Below are 20756 nucleotides of genomic sequence, written 5' to 3' on the forward strand. Positions count from 1 at the left end.
CTGTTGAAACCTAAATACAAGTCAGTTTCTGTTCTATTCCTTTTCACAGCCATCTGAAGTTGCACGAACTTCATCATTATTTAACCTACAGAGGTTTAGCTGATCACAATGACAGTATATATTTTGCATCTATATTATTCTTGGGAATGTAGGTTATGACATATTGATCTGTTGCATAATGAGTGACCCAGTTTAGGTTGAATTCTGAGAGTTTGGTTGTGAGTTGTCAAAGCTAAAAAATGTGATACCATGAGAATAACTAAAATTCTCATTACTGTGAGCATTTTATGAATATTGAATTTCAAAAAGTTGATCTCGTCTGCCATTTTAACTCTATAGTTCAAAGCAGACGTGTTATATTATTAGTTTCAGTAATTCCAGGTTGTATACGTTCCACACACATTTGTGACAGTTGGACTACTGTCTAACCAATATACTAAATGAAAATGATGACAGCGTGCAGTTGTAGATGGAAGAAGGGATAGTTATTTTTCTCTCAAGTTACTACAATCAATACACTGCTTAGTTTTTTCATCAATTGTAATAACATTGCGTGGAAAAAAAATTATCTACAATGACGTGCATAATCACCTACAGATATAAGGAAACTGGATTTATCAATAATAAAGAGTGAGTCAGGAAACTGAACTAAAAAAATCATTTTAATTGGATCTGTTAAAACCTTACTGGCAAGAAACATTAATTTTCCTAAACACTACCACAATTAATAATTTGATGGGAGAAATGCTGGTTTTGAACTGTTTTTCTTTTTTCATTTTCTACGATTTCCTTGTTTCTGCATTTCTTTCATTCTCTTAAATTATTTTTTCTGTTATGGCATATATTGTAAATGGTATTGAAAAGTCAAAAATAAATGAAGGTTCAGAGAAAAACAGCTTTAACTATTAGAGACATCAAGAGTCAGTTGGATGTGCTTGTTGATTGTGATTCAGGAACGGGAAGACTCATAAGTGAAACAGTTGGTTCACATACTGGACACTACCCATAATTAGACAGTAAGAGGGAATATGCAGCAGTCGTAAAAGTTTATGCTGTACAGATCTATTTCCTTAGTAACTTCTCATCGAATGAGGTGGCTCGGACATCAGCCTCGTATTCCAGAGGTGTTGGATTGAAATCTCCATTGGATCGTCCCAATATAGTGTTCTGTTGTCTCTCCAAGCAGAATGAGACGGTTACGGGTGCGGAACACTGCAAATGGTGGTACCTATATCTCTCTGCCGTCAGAGCGTGGGTGTCATCCTGGTGTTGTCAGTGTGCCTTTAAACGCTAACCTTCATTCAGTTGCTTCTCAATATACAGTTTAAATGGGTACATGGTATTTGATATTTTGACGGTTGGACCTTACCCATTGCATTACAGTTTACTGGATGGCTATACACAGCCAGATTTCTGAATTTTTTAAATAAAATGTGCTGCAAAGGCGCTACTGGTTTCATAATTTTAAATTACAACATCAGGTGCAAATCCGAATATAAAGGAGAGAGAGACTGTAAACAATTTTACACAAAGACCGTATGACAGTGGCAAAAAGTGTCCAGGAGTCCAAATACATACAAAGTGATCAGGCGACTTTTACAGCCCGACCCCAATCCTTATTTTAAAATTTGGGAAATTACACAAAAGAGCGATAGTCATGGATCAAAAAATGCAGCATGAAACTGGAATCTATGAACAAACGGGATGAGAGGAAAAATTATGAAACACATATAAAACGTACTGGAAAAGGGGGGGGGGGGGGGGGCAAAATATAGAGTAAACAGTACAGTATGTCAGCTTAAGCCACACTTTGACAGAATGCTGTGACTGCCATACACAGGCTGACTGGTTATCAAAACATAGGCCCTGAGAGAAGTGGCGCATTCTTGGCAGTATGAATAACCTCCAGTAAACTTGAAGGAAACGGCTGGGAATCGTGTGCAAAAATAAATGCACCAATATTAATAGCAACTGTTGAGTGAATAACTTAAAAAAAAAAAAAAAAAAAAAAAAAAAAAAAGAATAACATTGCCATGGGTGGAGCTTATGTATAAGGGGAATTGAAAAAGAAATGAGCCAGAGGAATAATTACAGAAACTAGCACTTGGATGTTAGAAGTATTGGCCCTGGCTGTTGACACGTGTCCCATTGTGACACAAGGCGGCGAATAGCTATCTCATAAAATTACTGGGGCTGCGATGTTAACCAGTTCCACATGTACAGCTGGACATCGTCATCTGAGGTTAATCGTTTGCCCATCAGAGCCTTTTTAATGGAACCAAAAATGATGTAATCACAGGGAGAGAGGTCAGGACTGTATGGAGGGTGGCCTAGAACCTCCCATTTGAATTTCTGCAGGAGTGCTGCAACCGGTTGGCTGTATGAGGCTTTGCATTGTCATCTAGCAGAATGACTCCACAGGTGAGATTGCCCGGTTGTTTTGATTTGATCGCTTGGCGAAGGGTGGTCGAGATTTGCGAGTAACGCTGGGCTTTCAGTGTTGTCCTGTACTGCAGGAAGTGAATCAGAGGGGGGCCTCTTTAAAAGGCTCTGATAGGCAAACGAGTCACCTCGGATGAGGATATCCAGCTGTACGTGCGGAACTGGTAAACATTGCAGCCCCGGGAATTTTATGAGACAGCCATTCACTGCCATGTGTCACAGTGGGACAAGTGTCTAAACAGCCGGGGTCAATACTTCTAATATACAGGTACTGGTTTCTGTAATTATACCTCTGGCTCATTTCTTTTTGAACGCCGCTTATAGTACACATTTCAGCCCCTAGGTGTGTACAGCATGACTCATTGCTAGTTAAGTGCCACCTGTGTTGTCGACCTGGATTGTTTCGTTCATCTACAGTGATTGTTTTTGGTGCCGTTTTGTTTTGTTTCGTTTTTATGGTGGCAAGTTTAAGCGAAGAATGTGCAGCTGTGAAATTTTGTTTTCTACTTGGTAAAAATGTTGCTGAAACTGTTTTAATTTTGAAACTGGATTAATAAGATGATGCTATGGGAAAAACTAAAGTGTACAAGTGGTTTGCTCGATTTAAAAATGGCGACATGTCGATTGATGACAAACCATCAAATGCCAGAATCATCAAAAATATTCAGAGTTTTTTGCCTCGGATCAGACAGTCAATCAAACCTTTTATTTGGAAGTTTTAAGAAGATTACGCAACACGGTTAGTCAAAAAGCTGCAATTTGTGAAAGATAGGAGACTGGTTCTTCCATCACCTGCACACACAGACATCTCTGTTACAGTTTTTGGCTAAAAATGACATGGTTCCATTGCCCCATGCACCTTACTCACCTGACCTGACTCTGTGCTATTTTGTTTTATCTCCATGCATGGAAAGGGGCATGAAAGGACACCGATTTGACAACATTGAAAAAAGGGGGGGGGGGGGGGTATGTGGAGGAGCTGTCAGCCATTTCTAAAGATGAATACAAAAAATATTTTGAACAGTGGAAGCACCAGTATGACAAATCTGTAGTTGTAATAGAGAGTATTTTGAAGAGGACTAGGTTGTTTTGTAAACAGTTTGAAAATATTTAGACTTTTTTTAGATTTGGGTACCCCTCCTATAAGGATAAAGCCTAGGGCCATTTATAAACATCTTAAAAATTGTTACAATTACTATAAATATTTTTTAAAAAGTTAAGTGAATTTTTAAAAAAGCGTTTAAAAGGGAGAACAGCCGTAGTAATTGTACCAAGGAGGAGGAGCTAAAGGGGAAGGGTGGGTGAGTCGTGCGGTTCACTTGGCTCAACTCAGTTCGAGGATTTAGTGTTTGGTTTGAAGGTTTTTTGTAAGACACGAAAGATTTCAAGCTCTTCCAAGATATTCGTAAAGTTACCCTTGTATTCCAAATGCAAAATTGTGAGATCAGATGTAATATGAGATACTGAGTGACCCATTTCAGATAAATACGAACTCAAGCCAGAGCTGGAACCCAAAGCAGAAATATTTTCCTGAAACCTGATTTCAAAGGACCTTCCAGTTAGGCCTATATATTAGACTGGCAATCTTCACAGGTGATGCTGTAAACACCTGACAACCTGTGGGACTTCCATTTCATCATCCCCCTAGGTTTAAACTTCAGTCCATTATTCTTATTGTCGGCCATGGTGGCCGAGCGGTTCTAAGCACTCTAGACTGGAACCGCGTGACCGCTACGGTCGCAGGTTCGAATCCTGCCTCGAGCATGGATGTGTGTGATGTCTTTAGGTTAGTTAGGTTTAAGTAGTTCTACGTTCTAGGGGACTGATGACCGTAGAAGTTAAAGTCCCATAGTGCTCAGAGCCATTATTCTTATTAATGAAATGTACTGAAATGTACTGGGGTGGTATCTTTTGTTGCCAACTGTATAGCAACTCTGCTAGAATCCCTTCCATAGCACAGATCCTGCGATAAGAAATATTCCTCGGGCCCTTCTGCATGGGGAGTAACGACCTTGTGTCAGAACAACTGTATGGCTCATTTCCTTTTTCTTTTTAAAATGCTTTATATCACATTCTAATGGGTACCATGCAGATTTTGTATGTAGTATTACTGAGTCGTCAGTACTAAAGACGTGTCTCCCAAACTGCTCACAATTATTCCTCATTCACGAGCAAGTTTTCATAGAACTCATCATTGTTGTTTGGACAATAGTGGTCATTTATTGTATACTCCATCCCTCCGTGACAGCACCACTGGATTTTATCTCAAGATTCAGAACATTGGCTTTGAGGTCACTAAATTGCACTCGATACTCGATGTATGGTGATGATACTAAGGTCAGAATATTTTCAGATTATATTGCACTACTTCATTGTCACAGTCAGCTGATTTAACTGTGTTGTTACTCGGAGAATGTGGCGTTAATTGGGAATTAGAGTCACTGGTAATTTTACTTGTGACCAGTACTACCACAGACTAAAGTAAAGAGAAAATTGTCAGGACTATTATGGAGAGAATACAAGATGTTAAACTTAATAATTTGCGTCTCATCCAGTTTATCATCAATAAAAATGAAATACAACAATGTACGAGATTTAAACCATTATTAAATACACTGTAACTAAAGCACTCTATGTTTTAATCAGATGTCTCATGTTTTAGAACTTTTTTGGTTGGAGAAATTGAAATTTTGTTGTATTGAACTGTTGATTTTTCATTAAAATTTAATTAGAATTTAATTGGTGTGGGGGAATGTTTTGACCAGTTCCTTTCTGTGGAATGTTTAAGATTAGCTAATAGTTCCTGGCATGGGCTGACACAATTTCGTTCTGACTAGTAAATGATGTAACTGTTCCCACAGTTACCTGTTCAAGCTCTGAATTGCAATTGGTACTGGGGAAAAGTTTAAAACCAATGGCCAGAAAACTGAAAGGAAAAATAATCTTCTATATCTGTGCATTAAATTTCAGTGTCATTGGGACAAAACCCATGTTAAATTACAATATTACATCATGAACTGTACTCTTCAATGACAAATATTGTTTCTTTCTCAAAACGGCGTCCATATTTCCAGCTACGGGATCCACCTCTGGTTCCATTCTGCCAATTGCTGATCTCAGCCCAGGCCAGAAAGAGTGAGTACAAAAATGTTTGCTGTACACTAAGCGTAGACATGGAAAATTTCATTTATTTTTATTTTTGCTCAGCGATGATTACTCAGATTATATAGAACAGAGGAATGTATTTCAACACTAAAAGCTTACAAGAGTATCAGTGAAATTTTTGATGAATTTTTTGTTGTTTAGGTGAGTTACTTCATTCAAAATGAGGTCAGGATGTTTAGTCACATATGTGAAACGTCATCTGTCCTCTAAAACATAGTAGACTGCTTATTTTGGTGTTGTGTAGCATTGGCAGATATTGTCATGTCACTGACTGTGTGTTCCTCTTCCTTTCAGGCATGAGCCAAGTGAAGATAAGTTCATGCCAGTGAGCTTCAGATTTTCTCGGGATCATGTTTCAAAATTTTTTTCGTCTCTGTCCTATGTATATTTTCTTGCAGCTGTCACATTTTAACTTGATCACACATCCGTGATCATATCATGTGGTTTCTGCAGTTTATTCTCAGGATGTTTTTTGAAGTACTAGTCTGATTTTATCTTTAAATTTCTCCCAATTCAGGGTGACAATGAGCTAAGTTAAGTTCTTTTGTTGTGTAATTTTGCTAGGATAACACAGCTCTAGTTTCCTTGCCTTGGGGTGCAGGTTTTAGTATAAATTTTGTGGACTAAGATGAGATTGTAATCATCAGGGTTTGCTGTTTTTCTGGTGTTTTTAGTCCAATTATTATCTTTTCTTTAGTTAGCAGATATTTTATTAGTCTCTCTGTGTGGGTCTGAAATGTGTTATTCTTTATGTGTTTTTGGATGACATGAGCTTTTGTAAATTATGCAGTTTCTGTTGTATTTTTCTAGAAGATGGTAGATGTGTACATTGGTCCATTTATTGTGCTTTCGATATCTAGAAAGTTTATTTTATCTTCTTTGTGCTTGATTGTTGCTGTAATATTTTTTATATAAGTTATTACATTGTGAGTGAAATGTCTATTTCTTTTTGTGTTCCTTCAAATGAAATTGGTATACGATCTATTTATTTGTGGTGACTAGTGTACCAGGAAGGCGATCCTTCATTGCTTAACTGTATTCTGATTAATAAACTAAAATTGTCCTTATAGCAGACAAAGTAAAACTTATTTCCTTTTCTAATGTAAAGGGCAACAGGCTTCTCTATAAACTTTTTTAACATATTGTGACTAATCAAATTTACAATTTTTTATAGATATAAAGTACCTTAAGATCTGCCTAAAACGTTAACACTGTCTATTGTAAAATTCCACATTGTTCTCTTAGATAATGTATATGACGTTGCACAAGCAGTTTTGCGTTTAATGCAGCAGTATGTCACACACCCTGTGGTACTCTCCGTTGTAACATAAGCCCCACCCTCTTCATCACAGTCAAGCACAAGCTTGTACTTGCTGTGAATTCCGCAACGCTTACAGTATGAGAAGTCCTCTTAATCTCCAGTGCCCTCATTCACATAATTTCTCAATAACTGGAAAGCCTTAATTGTGTTCTATCTCTCACATACTGTACAACCTGTTGTTCTAATTCATATAACCTTCCCAGATTTGGCCCCTAGAAAGTATGGTATGTTGAACTGGTGATCTCTGATTTTTTCTTCTTATGAAACCACCTATGAGGATTCACTACTGTGACTTAAAATTTTCTTTGTGCTACGCAATTTGTGGTCTGTGGCTCATGAACAACCGTTAATTGGAAATTAGTCTGCTGCATTGTGCAGATTGAATAACAATATGTTACCCTCTCAGCTCCATTGTACTGAGCAGAAGAAATCGGACACTTCAGGCTAACAGTGCACTTCATCAGTTGTTGCCAGTTATGAAATTCGCAGGGCTGACAAGTAGCAGCTGCTTTAGTGCCACCGTTGAGCCATGTTTCAATTATTGTGCTACATTTCGGTTGTTCTGTGTGAATATACTTATGTTAGAACTAAACAATGGCAACTCCAGGCAGGAATATCAACAATATAAGGAAAAAGACAGATTGCTACTCACCCTAAAGATGACATGTTGTGTTTCAGATAGGCACAACAAAAAGACTGCTAGACATTTAGCTTTCGGCCAAAGCCTTTTTCAGAAAAGGAAACACAGACATATTCATTCATGCAAGCAAGCGCACCTCACGCACATGTGACTACATTTCCAGCAGCTCAGACTCTATTGCAGCTGTCACATAGAATGGAAGCAGCAATCTCAAGGGGGTATGAGCGGGGGGAGAGAAGTGTGTGTGCTGCCTAGTGGAGCATGCAGTGACTAGATGGAGGCTAGACAAGACTGCCAACAGGTGCAGCGATAGGAGGCTGTGGGGGAGAGCATAACTGGGACCAAAAAGGGAGAGAAGCAGGGAAGTGGAAAGACAGGTGGTTGCATTAGCAGAGTGCCACATGCAAAGAGTGAGGGGACGGGAATAGGGAGGAGGTGATAGAATAGAGGGGATGGAAAACTGTTGGGTGTAGGGTGTAGGGAGAGCAGGTTGCTGTAGATAGATGTCCACATTAATGAGGAGTGGAGTACGTGTTGCAAGAATAACTCCCATTTGCACAGCTCAGGAAAGCTGATGGTGAAGAGAAGGATCTCGATGGACCAGGTTGTGAAGCAGCTATTGAAATCAAGTATGTTACCTTCAGCTGTATGCAGTGCCACAGTGTGGCCTACTTTGCTCTCGGCCACAGTTTGGCGGTGGCTGTTCATCCTCTTGGACAGCTGGTTGGTAGTCATACCAATATGAAATGTGGCTGCATTTAAATAGGATCAAAAATTTTTAGTCTGATACATATAAAATTCTGCAGAATAGGCAAACTTAAAAGAAAGAAATGATGGGGATGAGAAACAGAGTTTGGTAACAAAAATGGCAAGATCAAAATGCTACCAAAGAAAGAGTGTGTGTGAGACCGTAAATGGAAAAGAATGTCCCTACATAATGCACTTGAATATAAATGGTCTAACTGCAGACTTTTCAAACAAAAGCCATAAAGTGGATGAATTACAAATTATTCTATCTGAATGTAGAAATATCAAAGTTATTTGCCTCAGTGAACATTGGCTTATGTCTGATAACATTAAAATTTTTAATAAAAGTGAAAATTTTGAATTAGCCAGCAGCTTTTGTAGACGAGAAAAATCACATGGAGGCTCTTGCATACTTACTCATTCTGATATAAGATATGAAATAAAATATGATTTTAATCATTTGAATGAAGAGTGTGTATTTGAAAGCTGCTGTATCGAGTTGACTGACCTAAATGTCGATGTAGTTTCTATTTATAGAGTACCTGAGAAAGCTACAATTGAAGCTTTTCTGGTGAAATTTCATTGCCTGCTTGAAAAAAGTCTGTAAATAAAAAAGGAAAAGGATAGTTGAAACCAATGACATGTCCAAATTAACTGACTTAATAAGAAACTTTGGTTTCAAAATAAACTTAATGCAACCCATTAGAGAAAATGCATGATCAACTACTGTATTGATAATATTCTAACAAATTATGTATTTGAGGATGTTTATAAATTTTGCATGGATTTAAGAATCTTTGACCACTTTGCATTATTCATTGAACTACCAAAAGATAAGAAAGAAATTTCATGTAACAAAAGCCATATTATGAAAAGGAATGTCAATGAAAAAAATTCAACAACATTTAGAAATAAGTTACGAGAGGTTGAATGACCTTCCAACACGTATTTTGAGTAATAGTAACTTTAACAATTTTTTATGTAGCTTTCTTGAAATATTTAATGAAAATTTTTGACTTAGAACTACATGCAACAACAAGGCACATCAAGGCTAATAAACTTAAGTGGATAACCCAGGGTATAAACATTTCTAGTGCCAGGAAGAGGAGACTCCACAATTAACTAAAATATAACAAAAACAGACGTTTTACAGAGTATGTTTGCATTATAAATCTACATTTTAAAAAGTTGTGAAGGCAACCAAACTAATGGCAAATAAGAAGCTTATTGCACAACATAAAAGTAAAACGAAAGCAGTGTGGTCTGTTGTCAAATCAGAGTTAGGTGTTAGAGTTAGTAGCAATGAAATATCTAGGATTAAAGTAGATGATAGCTTTATTGTAAATCCAGCTCAAATATCAGAGTGGTTAAATGAATTCTTCATAAATGTGGAAAAGTCAGATGTTAATGTATCCGAGTAAAGTGAATCCCTTTGGAATCCACCAAGAAGCCGTATGTATATCTTATGGGTTGAAAAAAAGTTCCAATAAAGGATTATATTATCATTAAAAAATAAAAACTCTGCTGGGTGGGATGAGATACCCACTAAAGTGATTAAAACAGTGTGTGGCATAATAGCACCTCCCCTAACTAAAATATTGAACCAGTCTTTTGAAAAGGGACGCCAAAGTCAGACCTCTATTTAAGAAAGGGGTGAGGGAAGACATGGGAAGCTATCAGCCTATTTCTATTCTTCCAGTCCTGTCAAAAATGTTGGAGAAAGTATCTGAAAACCAAATCAAAAATTTTATTGTAAAAAATAATATTATTATAAGTAACCAATTTGGATTTCAACCAGCTAAGAACACTTAGGATGCAGTGAATAACTATTGAACTATTGAAAAGATAGACAAATCATTGGATCAGAGGAGTAAAGTTGCAGATATCTTCTGTGATCTCACAAAAGTATTTGACTACCTGAACCATGACTTCCTTACATACAAATTAGACAAAGACAGGATTAAGGACAATGCTCTAAATTGGTGAACCTCATATTTAACAAAGAAAGGGTAACTATCACATCAGATGCAGTGAACTTTTACTCTAAATGGAGTACAGTATCACAAGGTGTACCTCAAGTCTCCATTTTGGGGCCAATCCTCTTCCAATTCTACGTAAATGACTTACCATAAATATGAATTCCCCATCAGTTCTGTTTGCAGACAATACTTCTGTTTTAATTGAAAATGACAATGCAGAAAAAATTCCGAGCTCCATCATAGGCACAGTGGATACCTTAGAAAACCAGTTCCAATTAAAAGGGTTGAAACTGAACATTGCAAAAACCCATATGGTTCATTTCAAAACTAAAAATTCGAAAGGTGTGAAATTTAAAATCCATCATAACAATCAACCTATGAAAGAAGTTGACACCCTCAAATTCCTGGGACCAAATGTATTCAAGAACTTGAGCTGGAACATACGTATTGACTTCCTATCAAGTAAACTAAGCAGTTTTGCCTTTGCAATGCAAATACTGGAAAATTCCACTGACTTGAGTAGACGAAAAATTGCTTATCATAGTTATTTTGAATCTGTCATTAGATATGGCATAATTTCCTGGGGAAGTTCGACTAGTGAATCTCGAATACTGAAACCGCAAAAGAAAATTGTCCAATACATGTGTACTGCACAGCAAAAACACTCTTGTTGCCCATTATTTTGGAAATTGCAAATCCTAAGTGTTCCTTCCATATACATTTATGAAATTATAATCTTCCTACACAGCATACAAAAATTATTTGAGGAGAATCATTTTAACCAAACATATAACACAAGAAATAAAAATTATTTCATGCTACCCACACACCAGTTGAAATTATATGCACAGACTCCACAGTATATGGGGATGACAATAAACAAGTTAATAGGCATTTAATATAAAGCCAGAAATTTTAAAAACATTGCTACTGCAGATTCTGTGGGAGAAATACTACTGTTCAATAGAAGAATTCATAGAGGTTGGAAATGATCATTTGAGCAAGGGCTAATTATGTGTTACATTTTATTGTATATGTGTGTATAATGAAAATGTATTATTATTATTATTATTATTATTATTATTAAGCTGTCTATTAATATCAGCTGTTCTGTGTTTATGGTGAAATTTTACCACAATTTGATGTGTCTCCTGTACTTGAATCAAATGGTTTAGATTATGTACGTTACGAGACAAATAACAATTACGAAATTACCGGCCTTAACCTGTGATATCCTATTGTCCCCACACCTTCCACCCAACAGTTTCTCCCCTCTATCCTGTAACGCCCTCCAAGTTTGTGTCCCATCACACTCATTGTGCTCGCTTTCCACGCATACTGTTCTATTTCTCCCACTTCCCTGTCCCACTCCAGATTGCTGCTTTTGTTCAACGCAACAGCTGCAGTCTAGGTAAAACGGCTGGAGATAGTGGTCATGTGTGCCTGAAGTGTATCCACTTTGTGTGTGTGTGTGTGTGTGTGTGTGTGTGTTTTCCTTTCTTTCTTTTAAGTAGGAATCTATCTTTTTCATAATTATTGACTCATATTATACATGAAAACAGGTACATGTCTTCATTCATTTGTAGCTATTGTACTATCTGCTTCCAGATGGGAAATAAAAGCTCGTGTTGTAAATAAGACAGCAATAAAACGATATTTCAATAATAAAGGAGAAGGGAAACGATTTTCTATGGAATTGGTTGATAGCTCTGGGCACATACATGCAACAGCATTTGGTGAACAGTGTAATGAATTTTATGATCTCATAGAGGTAAGTGGAACTGAAACTTATGTTGAATGTATATACAGATAACTATGGTGAGTGATGTATGAAACATTTGTTTATTTTCATAACCTAGTTTTTGAGCCTTTCCAGAATCATTTTTAGATGGGGCACACGGAATTTAAACGATTCTGCCTAGTAGATGCTGGCTTGCAACAGTATGTGGTATAGGTTGTAAATCCAGCTGAAAGCTTCCATTTACATTGCCTGTTGGCTCAGTATTTACTATACACACCATCAGCTGAAATCTGTCAACATTCAGCATGTGCTGCACAGCTGGTGATTTATGTTGACACTCAATGTTTATAGTGAGTACTGAATTCTGTGACCAATAGGCGATTAAAATAGAAGGTGCGAGTTACTTACTGACAAAAATACCACCCTTACTGCTGCATATGTTACAAGCAGTTTTATACGACGGAGAATGTGGAATAAAGCCGGCCGGGGTGGCTGAGCGGTTCTAGGCGCTACAGCCTGGAACTGCACGACTGCTACAGTCGCAGGTTCGAATCCTGCCTCGGGCATGGATGTGTGTGATGTCCTTAGGTTAGTTATGGTTAAGTAGTTCTAATTTTTTTTTTTTTTTTTTTTTTTTTTTTTTTTTTTTTTTTTTTTTTTTTTTTTTTTTGAAAAAATGTCGAAAAAGTGAATATTTCGGTGAGCCACTTGACCTCAAAAGGATTGAAATCTAGTTTAGACACTCCTGATCTCCAAAAATTTCCTTAAAGGATAAGCTTAATGTGAAGCTTCTGTGATTTTAGGTCGTGTCTCTGACTTCTTGCTAAGTATTGACATACACTGATCTCATCTTCAGCATAATTAGACATTCAGGTGTCTCTTATACCTGGTAGTTTTAGAGAAGTTGTTTCTAATTTAATGTTCAACAAGAAAGCAGAAAAGAAAACTACGAAGGTCAGGAGTAGTACAGTAATTTGAATGTAGTGTTTAAATAGTAATTAAAACTGTAGCCATTGAAAGTGTTACCTGTATGAGATAAAATGTGAATTTTCACATATATTTCATGCAAGTTTGAAGAACATTTGCTGATCGAAGGGGGAGTCAAATGAAATTGTAGACAGTTGTCATATTTTGAAGTTTATTAAATTAAATTTAAGTTCTGGATGTGTGAAGAGTGTTGAGAAAAGATTGAATAACTAGTCAAGATTCACATTTAAGACTGATTGACATAGTGAAGAAATGGAAATGCCAATGTGTTATAAACATCAATATTAGTTAGGGAAACGAAAATATGACTTAACAATGTGTTTTATTTATATCGAAGCCAGGTTAACAAATTTTGTTGTAAAACATGGCTGTGTACTTTTGACTTGTGTTTGGAAGCAAAGCCACATTCATGAGTTGCTTCCTCTGAAAATTTTGAAGAGGTAATGTAAATTAGTTCATTCCCAAAATCTTAGCTTCACAATTTTCTAAGAAGTCTAAAATTCTTTATCCCATGCATCCTCTCCCTCTACTTTGTGAACACAGGGAAGACCTTTATATGAATGCTACAAATGCTCACACACCCACTTGCTGGACTTCAAAATGGTGTGTGTGATGAGTAAAATGTCACATTGAACCAGAGCTGGACTTGAAAGTGAATGCAAATCTTTTTGGATTCACAATGTTACAATGTTTCAACCAATATTAACATCCTTTTCCTTTCAGTGGGTAGGCTTTTGTAGTAATGTTTAGTGGTTGTGGAGAGAGGTAAGGTGGATTTTCCAGATCTAAAGTAATTACGCCGATGCGCGTCTAGCCGTATCAGGAATTGTGTGCAGAAACAACCACAGGTATAGATGCATAGGTGTTAAGAAGTTGTGGTGGTTCTAAAACATTAGATAAAATTTAATCTCTCTTAGTTTTAATGTGTGGCTTGGTAATTCAGCTTTTCTTCCCAGTGATGTGCAACAGTGCCAGTGTGCCTGCGGTGGCCATTCTTGCTTCGTGTTCACTTCACTTCCAAAAAGCTCCACTCAAAATGCAAGTGCTTGTCACATAAGGAGAGGGAAATTAGGATGTAGTGCAGCAGTAAATGAAAGCTTGTGACTTCTGCATATTACAACTTTCACTTGACACGATACTGATACACCGGAATCACATATGTCTTTATTGTACCAGCTCGAAAGACTGACAGACACCGAAATCGATGAAAAAATAGAAATAAGATATTTAAAAAAGTTGACAGATTAACCTTCTTTCTTCTGTTAGCTTAAATATAATCGTACCTCCTCACGATATCTTTATCGTACTGATACAGTGTCAATATTTGTTTATATGTGTAGGCCATTTAAAGAACATATGCAGACGGAACAAGATTGCTCTCTGGCTCATCTTTGCTTCTTTTAGAGTCCTTTGAAAAATGTAAGAAGATACACTCGAACTAACAAATCTGAGGTTGTGGTCCCATCTTATAATGTGGGTACTTTGCTCGTGTCAGATTGTAGATGTCACTTAGTGGTCTCAGTCCTGGCTCTCACCACACGTTTTTCATCGCAACACGTGGAATTACAGGTTTCGAACCTTCACAAAATTTTCATAGCACATCTACAGTTATTAGTTTACATATGGAGCCCTGGAAAACATATTCAGCTTTACGTAGTCCTTACATTTCATCATTGTTACGATAATCTAAGTACTTACAGTTTAAAATATATTGACACGCTGGGTTTGCTTATTTCTTACTCCGTACATGTACATTTTCATATTGCATAAATATTGTACAAAAATTTACATAAATGCTGTACAGAAATTATACATACAATACAGTTAATATTACGTACATATCTGGTGATTTTATGCCACATAACATCTTTCAGTTTTTACATTATCATTTTTATCACATTTTGCTCTCGGGCATTACCCTTTGGAATGTTCATTTGTGAGCAATCTGTTTTCATAGTCTCATCTAACTTTAACATTACACAGAGTGTCATTTTATCAATCTCGTTTACCTGTATTGACAAAACATTTGCAAGTATTATTATCACTTGATCTGCAGAAGTTTTGTGTTCGTACACCACACCTGATGCGAGTATCCGTCGTTACAGGTGCAGAGGAAGGAAAATTTCATAACGTGAAATCTTCGCCTCTGGCTAGTTTACTAAGATGTGTCAACTTGTCTACAGTAAATCTTATTGACAAGAAGAAGCATTCATTTTTACTCTTATTACTGCAATACTTCGTTCATCACGACAAAACTATTGAGTATATCTTTTCATGACTATCTACTCGTGTTAATATACTTACTTCGTGTTTGCTCTCTATTGGTACATTCTGGCAGTACAATATTGTGTTATACAAGTGTCATCATCAACAGTAAACAGTTTACTTTGGTGTCGGTGATCATACTTCGTTTGCTACTGGATATCACTCTTATGTATTCTGATGTGCATGAATATGTTTCTACAAGAATTGTGCCTATGAACAAATGTAAAAGAAAGTTGAGACTCGTGTTTGTGTGCAAATGTACTGTAATAACTTTTGCTTTGCATCCTCTTTCAGTCACATGGACTTGGAATGCTTGGTCTGACCCCTTTTCATTTGGTAGCACAAGACCTAAGTTCAGTCTTTTTATACATCTGGTGTACTGTAGGTTTTTCATACACACATTCACACTATCACACTCACACATATTTCTATATACATAATTATTTATTTTTGGTGCAGCCCTTATGTGTTGGTACCAAACACCCAACTGTTGTGTTCCCTATTTTGCCCAGGCGGTGACTCTGCATCGTTCACTGGAAGGTCGCTTAAATACTAACTTAAAAATAAGCACATAGTTGTTCGCTGGCTACTAACGCATCACACTACCAATATTCATATTTTCAATTTCTATCAGTACACAGTTCAACGTGAGCACGTGCTCATACTGTGGTTGCTGTTTTGACTTGCTTTTTTACACCTGGGAAGAGAAGTGTTGTTGTAAGTGGAGTACGATCCTATCTTTCATAGTGTGCTCATGATTTAATTTATATTCCTTCACTTCTCATTTAGATGTCTCCTTTCGTGTAGCATGTAAATAGGCACTTGTATAAATGTAAATAACTTGTACATAGTATCATAGTGTGTAGGTAGTTCTCTGCAGATAGATTGCGTTTACTTCGTCCTCTGTGTATATATTCCTTAGCTTAGTTCTTCCTAATTTCGTAGTCTTAGATTAGTTCTGTAGTGTAGACATTTTATTTCCTTACGAGTCAACTCATAAGGTTTCTCTAAAAGTAGATTACTTAATGTTTCTTTGTTAAGCTACGATTGTCATCTGGTGGCGATCCGTCGGCTTGCACTGTTCTGTGCACGTGCACGGAGGTTGTTAACTGTGAAGGATGCTGCTGTGTGTGCAGAGTTCTCTTGCCACTTCACCTCGCTTCTAAATGTGCTACGTCTCAATCGCACGCATACTGTGTGTTTAAACAGTACAGTGTCAAATTAAATAATTTCTCGCACTTGGCGAGGGTAATGTTTTTGGAGCTTCTTTGGTCCGTAAACATACAATAAAAACTTTACGTAACTAAAACTTACATCCTAATAAGGCCACACAAATGAAACAGGCATAAATGAAATCTTTCCTTACTACTAAAAATCAGTTGCAACAAGTATATTCAAGTGGACAGTCTGTCACCTCTTAGGTATACTCATATACAATCCTCCAAGCCGTGCTTGATCAATGTCAAATTCTGTTTAGTGCACAAATTCATGTAAATCTTTGTGTGTGGGTAGGGCTCATTTTCCTTACCATTGTTTAAGGCTCCCGGGTGAGGGATTTTTGATATAACAAATGGCCCTGTGTACAGCAGTTGCCACTTGCGATTCAACTTGCCATACTTTATCAGTTTTGGATGGATTTTAAGGAGTACCTGTTGTCCCACACAGTATTCTACAGTGCGTCCTAATTTCTTATCGTACAGGTGTTTTCTGTACTCTGCCTTTTCCTCAATGCTAACCAGTGCCTGACGTATTTTCTCCTCATGTTATATTTGCTTCATAGAGACCTTTGATAGAGGCTTTTCCCAATTGTCTCCTTGTCTTCTGTCAAATAACAGTTCCATAGGAATAAAGCCAGTTGAGCTATGTGGAAGATTGTTAACAACTTATTGGATTGGAGTGACATATTCGATCCACCTTGTATGTTTTTGAGATGTGCAAGTCTGGATAAATCTGTTAAATTCCTTAAATTTCTTCTAAAATTATATGTTTAATGTTGTGAGTGTTCGTGAACACTTTCCAGCAGTTGCCTTTGAAGTATGACGTGTTGTCTGTCTGCAGTTTTCTGGTTTTCCTTCTCTGGGTAGATGATCTGTTGTAGTTCTTCCGATGACCGCATGGCATATAATTTTACATACTTAGAGCAAACGTCATAGCACGACAACATATTATACACCTCCTTTCCCTTGCGGATATGGTCCAGCCACGTCCAAGGAAACTATCATGTAAGGCCTTTTAGGCAATACCAGGTTTAGATCAATTAATTTCGACTTATTTGCATACTTAACTTTCTGACACGCGACACATTTCCGTACTAAGTGCAGAACTTTTTGTCTTAAATTTGGATAGTAACAGTAAGTGCCTATCTGACTAAAGCATTTGGGGATGCCATAGTGTGCCCAAACATTGTGAGTATATAATATAAAGTCATTAATGTGATCTTTTGGTAAACAAACACACCACCTGCTGTGCCTTGTGTGGTGTCTGCAAAACGGTACACCGTGGTAAAATGTAAAAAAAATTTTCAACCTGTCATCATTGTTCTGCAGCAGTTTTAGCATTACCTTCTGCCATCTGGGATCTTTCTGTTGTAGTTGCCCCATGCTTTTACACATCCTAACATAGTATGGCTGTTGTGTTTTATCTTTCATCAACAGAATCCCGAGTTCTGAATTGTTCTCCCGGTTGTATACGACCTGGGACAACTGGGAGATCTGGGAAAAACCTGGAAATTTTTTCATCTGGGAAAAACCCAGGAATTTTTTAGAATTCCAGGAATGTTTCATTATGTTAGTTTTCAGTTAAATTTTTGTAATTTTGACTGGTAAGAACCGATACTCTAGCAAAGGATATTACTGTAGCCCACTACTGCAGAATAATTCTGCAACAATAAAACATCAATGAGAGGGGGAGGGGGGTGGGGGAGACTTCAAAGGAAATGCGCCATATACAGCAACAAAACACAATGCTCATACAAGTGTCTACCAATAACAAATTGTGTCAAAGGCCTTAGGAGGACTATGCAATGCTTTATAACAATACATTGCCTCCAATCAGCATAAAGTCACAACTGTTTACATTAGATTTGTTTTAGCCATTACGAGCGGGCTCATGCACTTGCACAGTTGAGTCATGTATTAGTAGTACCTTCTCCCACTTCTGGCTACAGAAATGTGGCTGTTGGCTGTTGGCTGTGTAAGCAGTCACAGCAAGCTGCTAGATGCTACCGGGAAAAATTTTACTGGCACACCGAAGCTGCCAGATTCATTCATGTGCAGCAGCCCTGGATCTAGGTAGGGAGGACAAACTGAGATATCTGACCCGGGTGGGGGGAGGGGGCAAATTCATATTCTTGAGGAAAAAAAACTTTGTTTCACAAAGCACATAGCATCCAGTGCATGTTGATCTATCAATTATTCATATGATTTTGAAACGCATCCCTGTCGGTTTTTGAACACATTCTAAGTTGATTTCTGAATGAATCGTAAATTGATTTTTGAATGCGTGCGTAGAGTACTTGTTGTGTCTGTCAAGAGAATTTTCGTCGCATCTAGAAATAAACTTTCCTGCAGACAAAAGGGAATGGGGCTATTCGAGCTGAGTGGAGTAAAGCCAAACGGATGATTTGCCAATCGCTGTTTGTTTATGTGGTTGATTTGGTTTGCTAATAATCAGCGTTGATACAATTATTAGTGAAATCCATAGATTCAGGCTACCAGAATGGAAATAAATGACTAACAAGAATAGTGGGTAAAAAAGATTATGTATTATCTTTTCGGTGTATCCAGAAATTTTGACAGAAAATTTTTGGCAAGATCACTGCACCTACTAGAGCCAGTTGTACAGTCCCTGGCTAGCAGCCGCTTAAGTTCTACTCTGGAAGTAGCACGGAAAACACATACAAAGATGTAACAACACCTGACTGGAGAATAATTGCAGAATAACTAAACCAGTGATTCTGGGACGGTTAGTGAAGTTTACTGGCGAATAAGTTTTGACAGTGGCAGGAATAGTTACAGAATTAGTGATTCGTAAAAGTGTGTTGTCAAACGACCGTAAGTCACAGAAATCAGTGTATTCACCTTGCCAAAGCATATGAGAAAACACTACATCATCAAAGCCATTGAAGTTGTAGATTGTGTAGCAGACTAACTAGCAACATAAATACCCAAAGCTTCGTGTAAGTAAGAAAATAAAATAAGTCACTGAAGATTGCACAAAAAGTGCTGAAACATGCCTGGATAAAATGAAACTGAAAAGTATATTAGAACAAATAAGCCCTCGGTCACAAATATTAAGTCAAAAATTTTGACTTAATATTTGTGACCGAGGGCTTATTTGTTCTAATATAATTCTGACACGATCACTGAACCTTAGCAGCTATGTTCAAAGTTTTACGAAACTGAAAAGTTGTCGCATAAGGTGGAATTCCTCGTCCTGTTTTCATAGCAAGCATGGGCGTAAGAAAAACTGCAACACCACAAGATGATTATGACCAGATTGATTGTTAGAACAAGGAAGGAGAAGAAACGGCGACATCATACAAATTACGAAAGAATATGACGATTCCAGATTTATTTAAAACTTTCGTACTTGTACTTTTCGATCTCATGCTTGGAAACTGGAGCACATGAATGAAATGTGAAATTGTTTCCTAACATAAAGCTTCTTGCTTGTAGTAGGCCTAATAGGCATTTGATATTGGTACTTGATGAATTATATTGTCACGTTATAAAAATGACCATTTGTGCCAAAACAGTCTTGTTTATTTGGTGTGTGTTAGAGTTGCTGCAACATTAGAAAGGCCTATTTTGTTTTATGTGGCAGACAATGACAAAATATACATAACCGGATTGAGAAACCACACAAGTCCTGGGTACTATTTGTATTAACAGATTTTTCAGTATTAGACAACAACATTTCAATTTTTCATGTAGCAAAATGTTTGACCAACTTTGATGAGGTAATAGATTCTTACGCAGAAAGGAAAGCACACCATGTAAATCTGTAGCAAGATTAGAGAGAAAAATATGTTAGGAGCTAAGGATTGAAGAAATGTGTCCTGTCTTGCTTGTCTCATATCTTTACTGATTTTATGCATCATATATTCAATTTTATATCACACAAAACAGCAAGTTATTAGCTAATAGACAATAAAGAGTGCAAATTTGTAAAGAGTTCTTGCTCTCTCGATTACAGATAATCCCATCCAGCATTAATTGCGAGGGGCTTGGGGTTTTGTTTCTTTTCTTCTTCTTTTCTCTCTCTTAAAAAAAAAAACAGTCGACTGGGGGCAGGGGAGGCACCACAGGACATTTCAATTTCCACTGTCCTGAATATAGTTTGATGGCATCCATTACAAAATATACACATTTGAATTCCACAGAGCGGAATACAGTGATGTGCGATAGAAGAATGCTGTGTGAAGAGGCATGGCACTGCATTTTGGCACACTTAAGATCAAATAACATG

The 20756-nt window shown here is 37.1% G+C and overlaps 1 protein-coding gene across 5 annotated transcripts in view; it reads left to right on the forward strand.

Annotated features, from left to right (window-relative positions):
* The window catches only part of LOC124716954 (replication protein A 70 kDa DNA-binding subunit-like), a 174410-nt gene that overhangs the window by 42395 nt on the left and 111259 nt on the right, over positions 1-20756 (forward strand). For all 5 annotated transcript variants that reach the window (XM_047243543.1, XM_047243546.1, XM_047243548.1 and 2 more), the window contains exons 5-6: positions 5517-5577; positions 11903-12065. In XM_047243543.1, coding sequence (XP_047099499.1) covers positions 5517-5577; positions 11903-12065 — 224 coding nt within the window. The remainder of the gene's footprint in view (positions 1-5516; positions 5578-11902; positions 12066-20756) is intronic.

Source organism: Schistocerca piceifrons, chromosome 9, assembly GCF_021461385.2.
Source record: "Schistocerca piceifrons isolate TAMUIC-IGC-003096 chromosome 9, iqSchPice1.1, whole genome shotgun sequence".
Classification (NCBI taxonomy): domain Eukaryota; kingdom Metazoa; phylum Arthropoda; class Insecta; order Orthoptera; family Acrididae; genus Schistocerca; species Schistocerca piceifrons.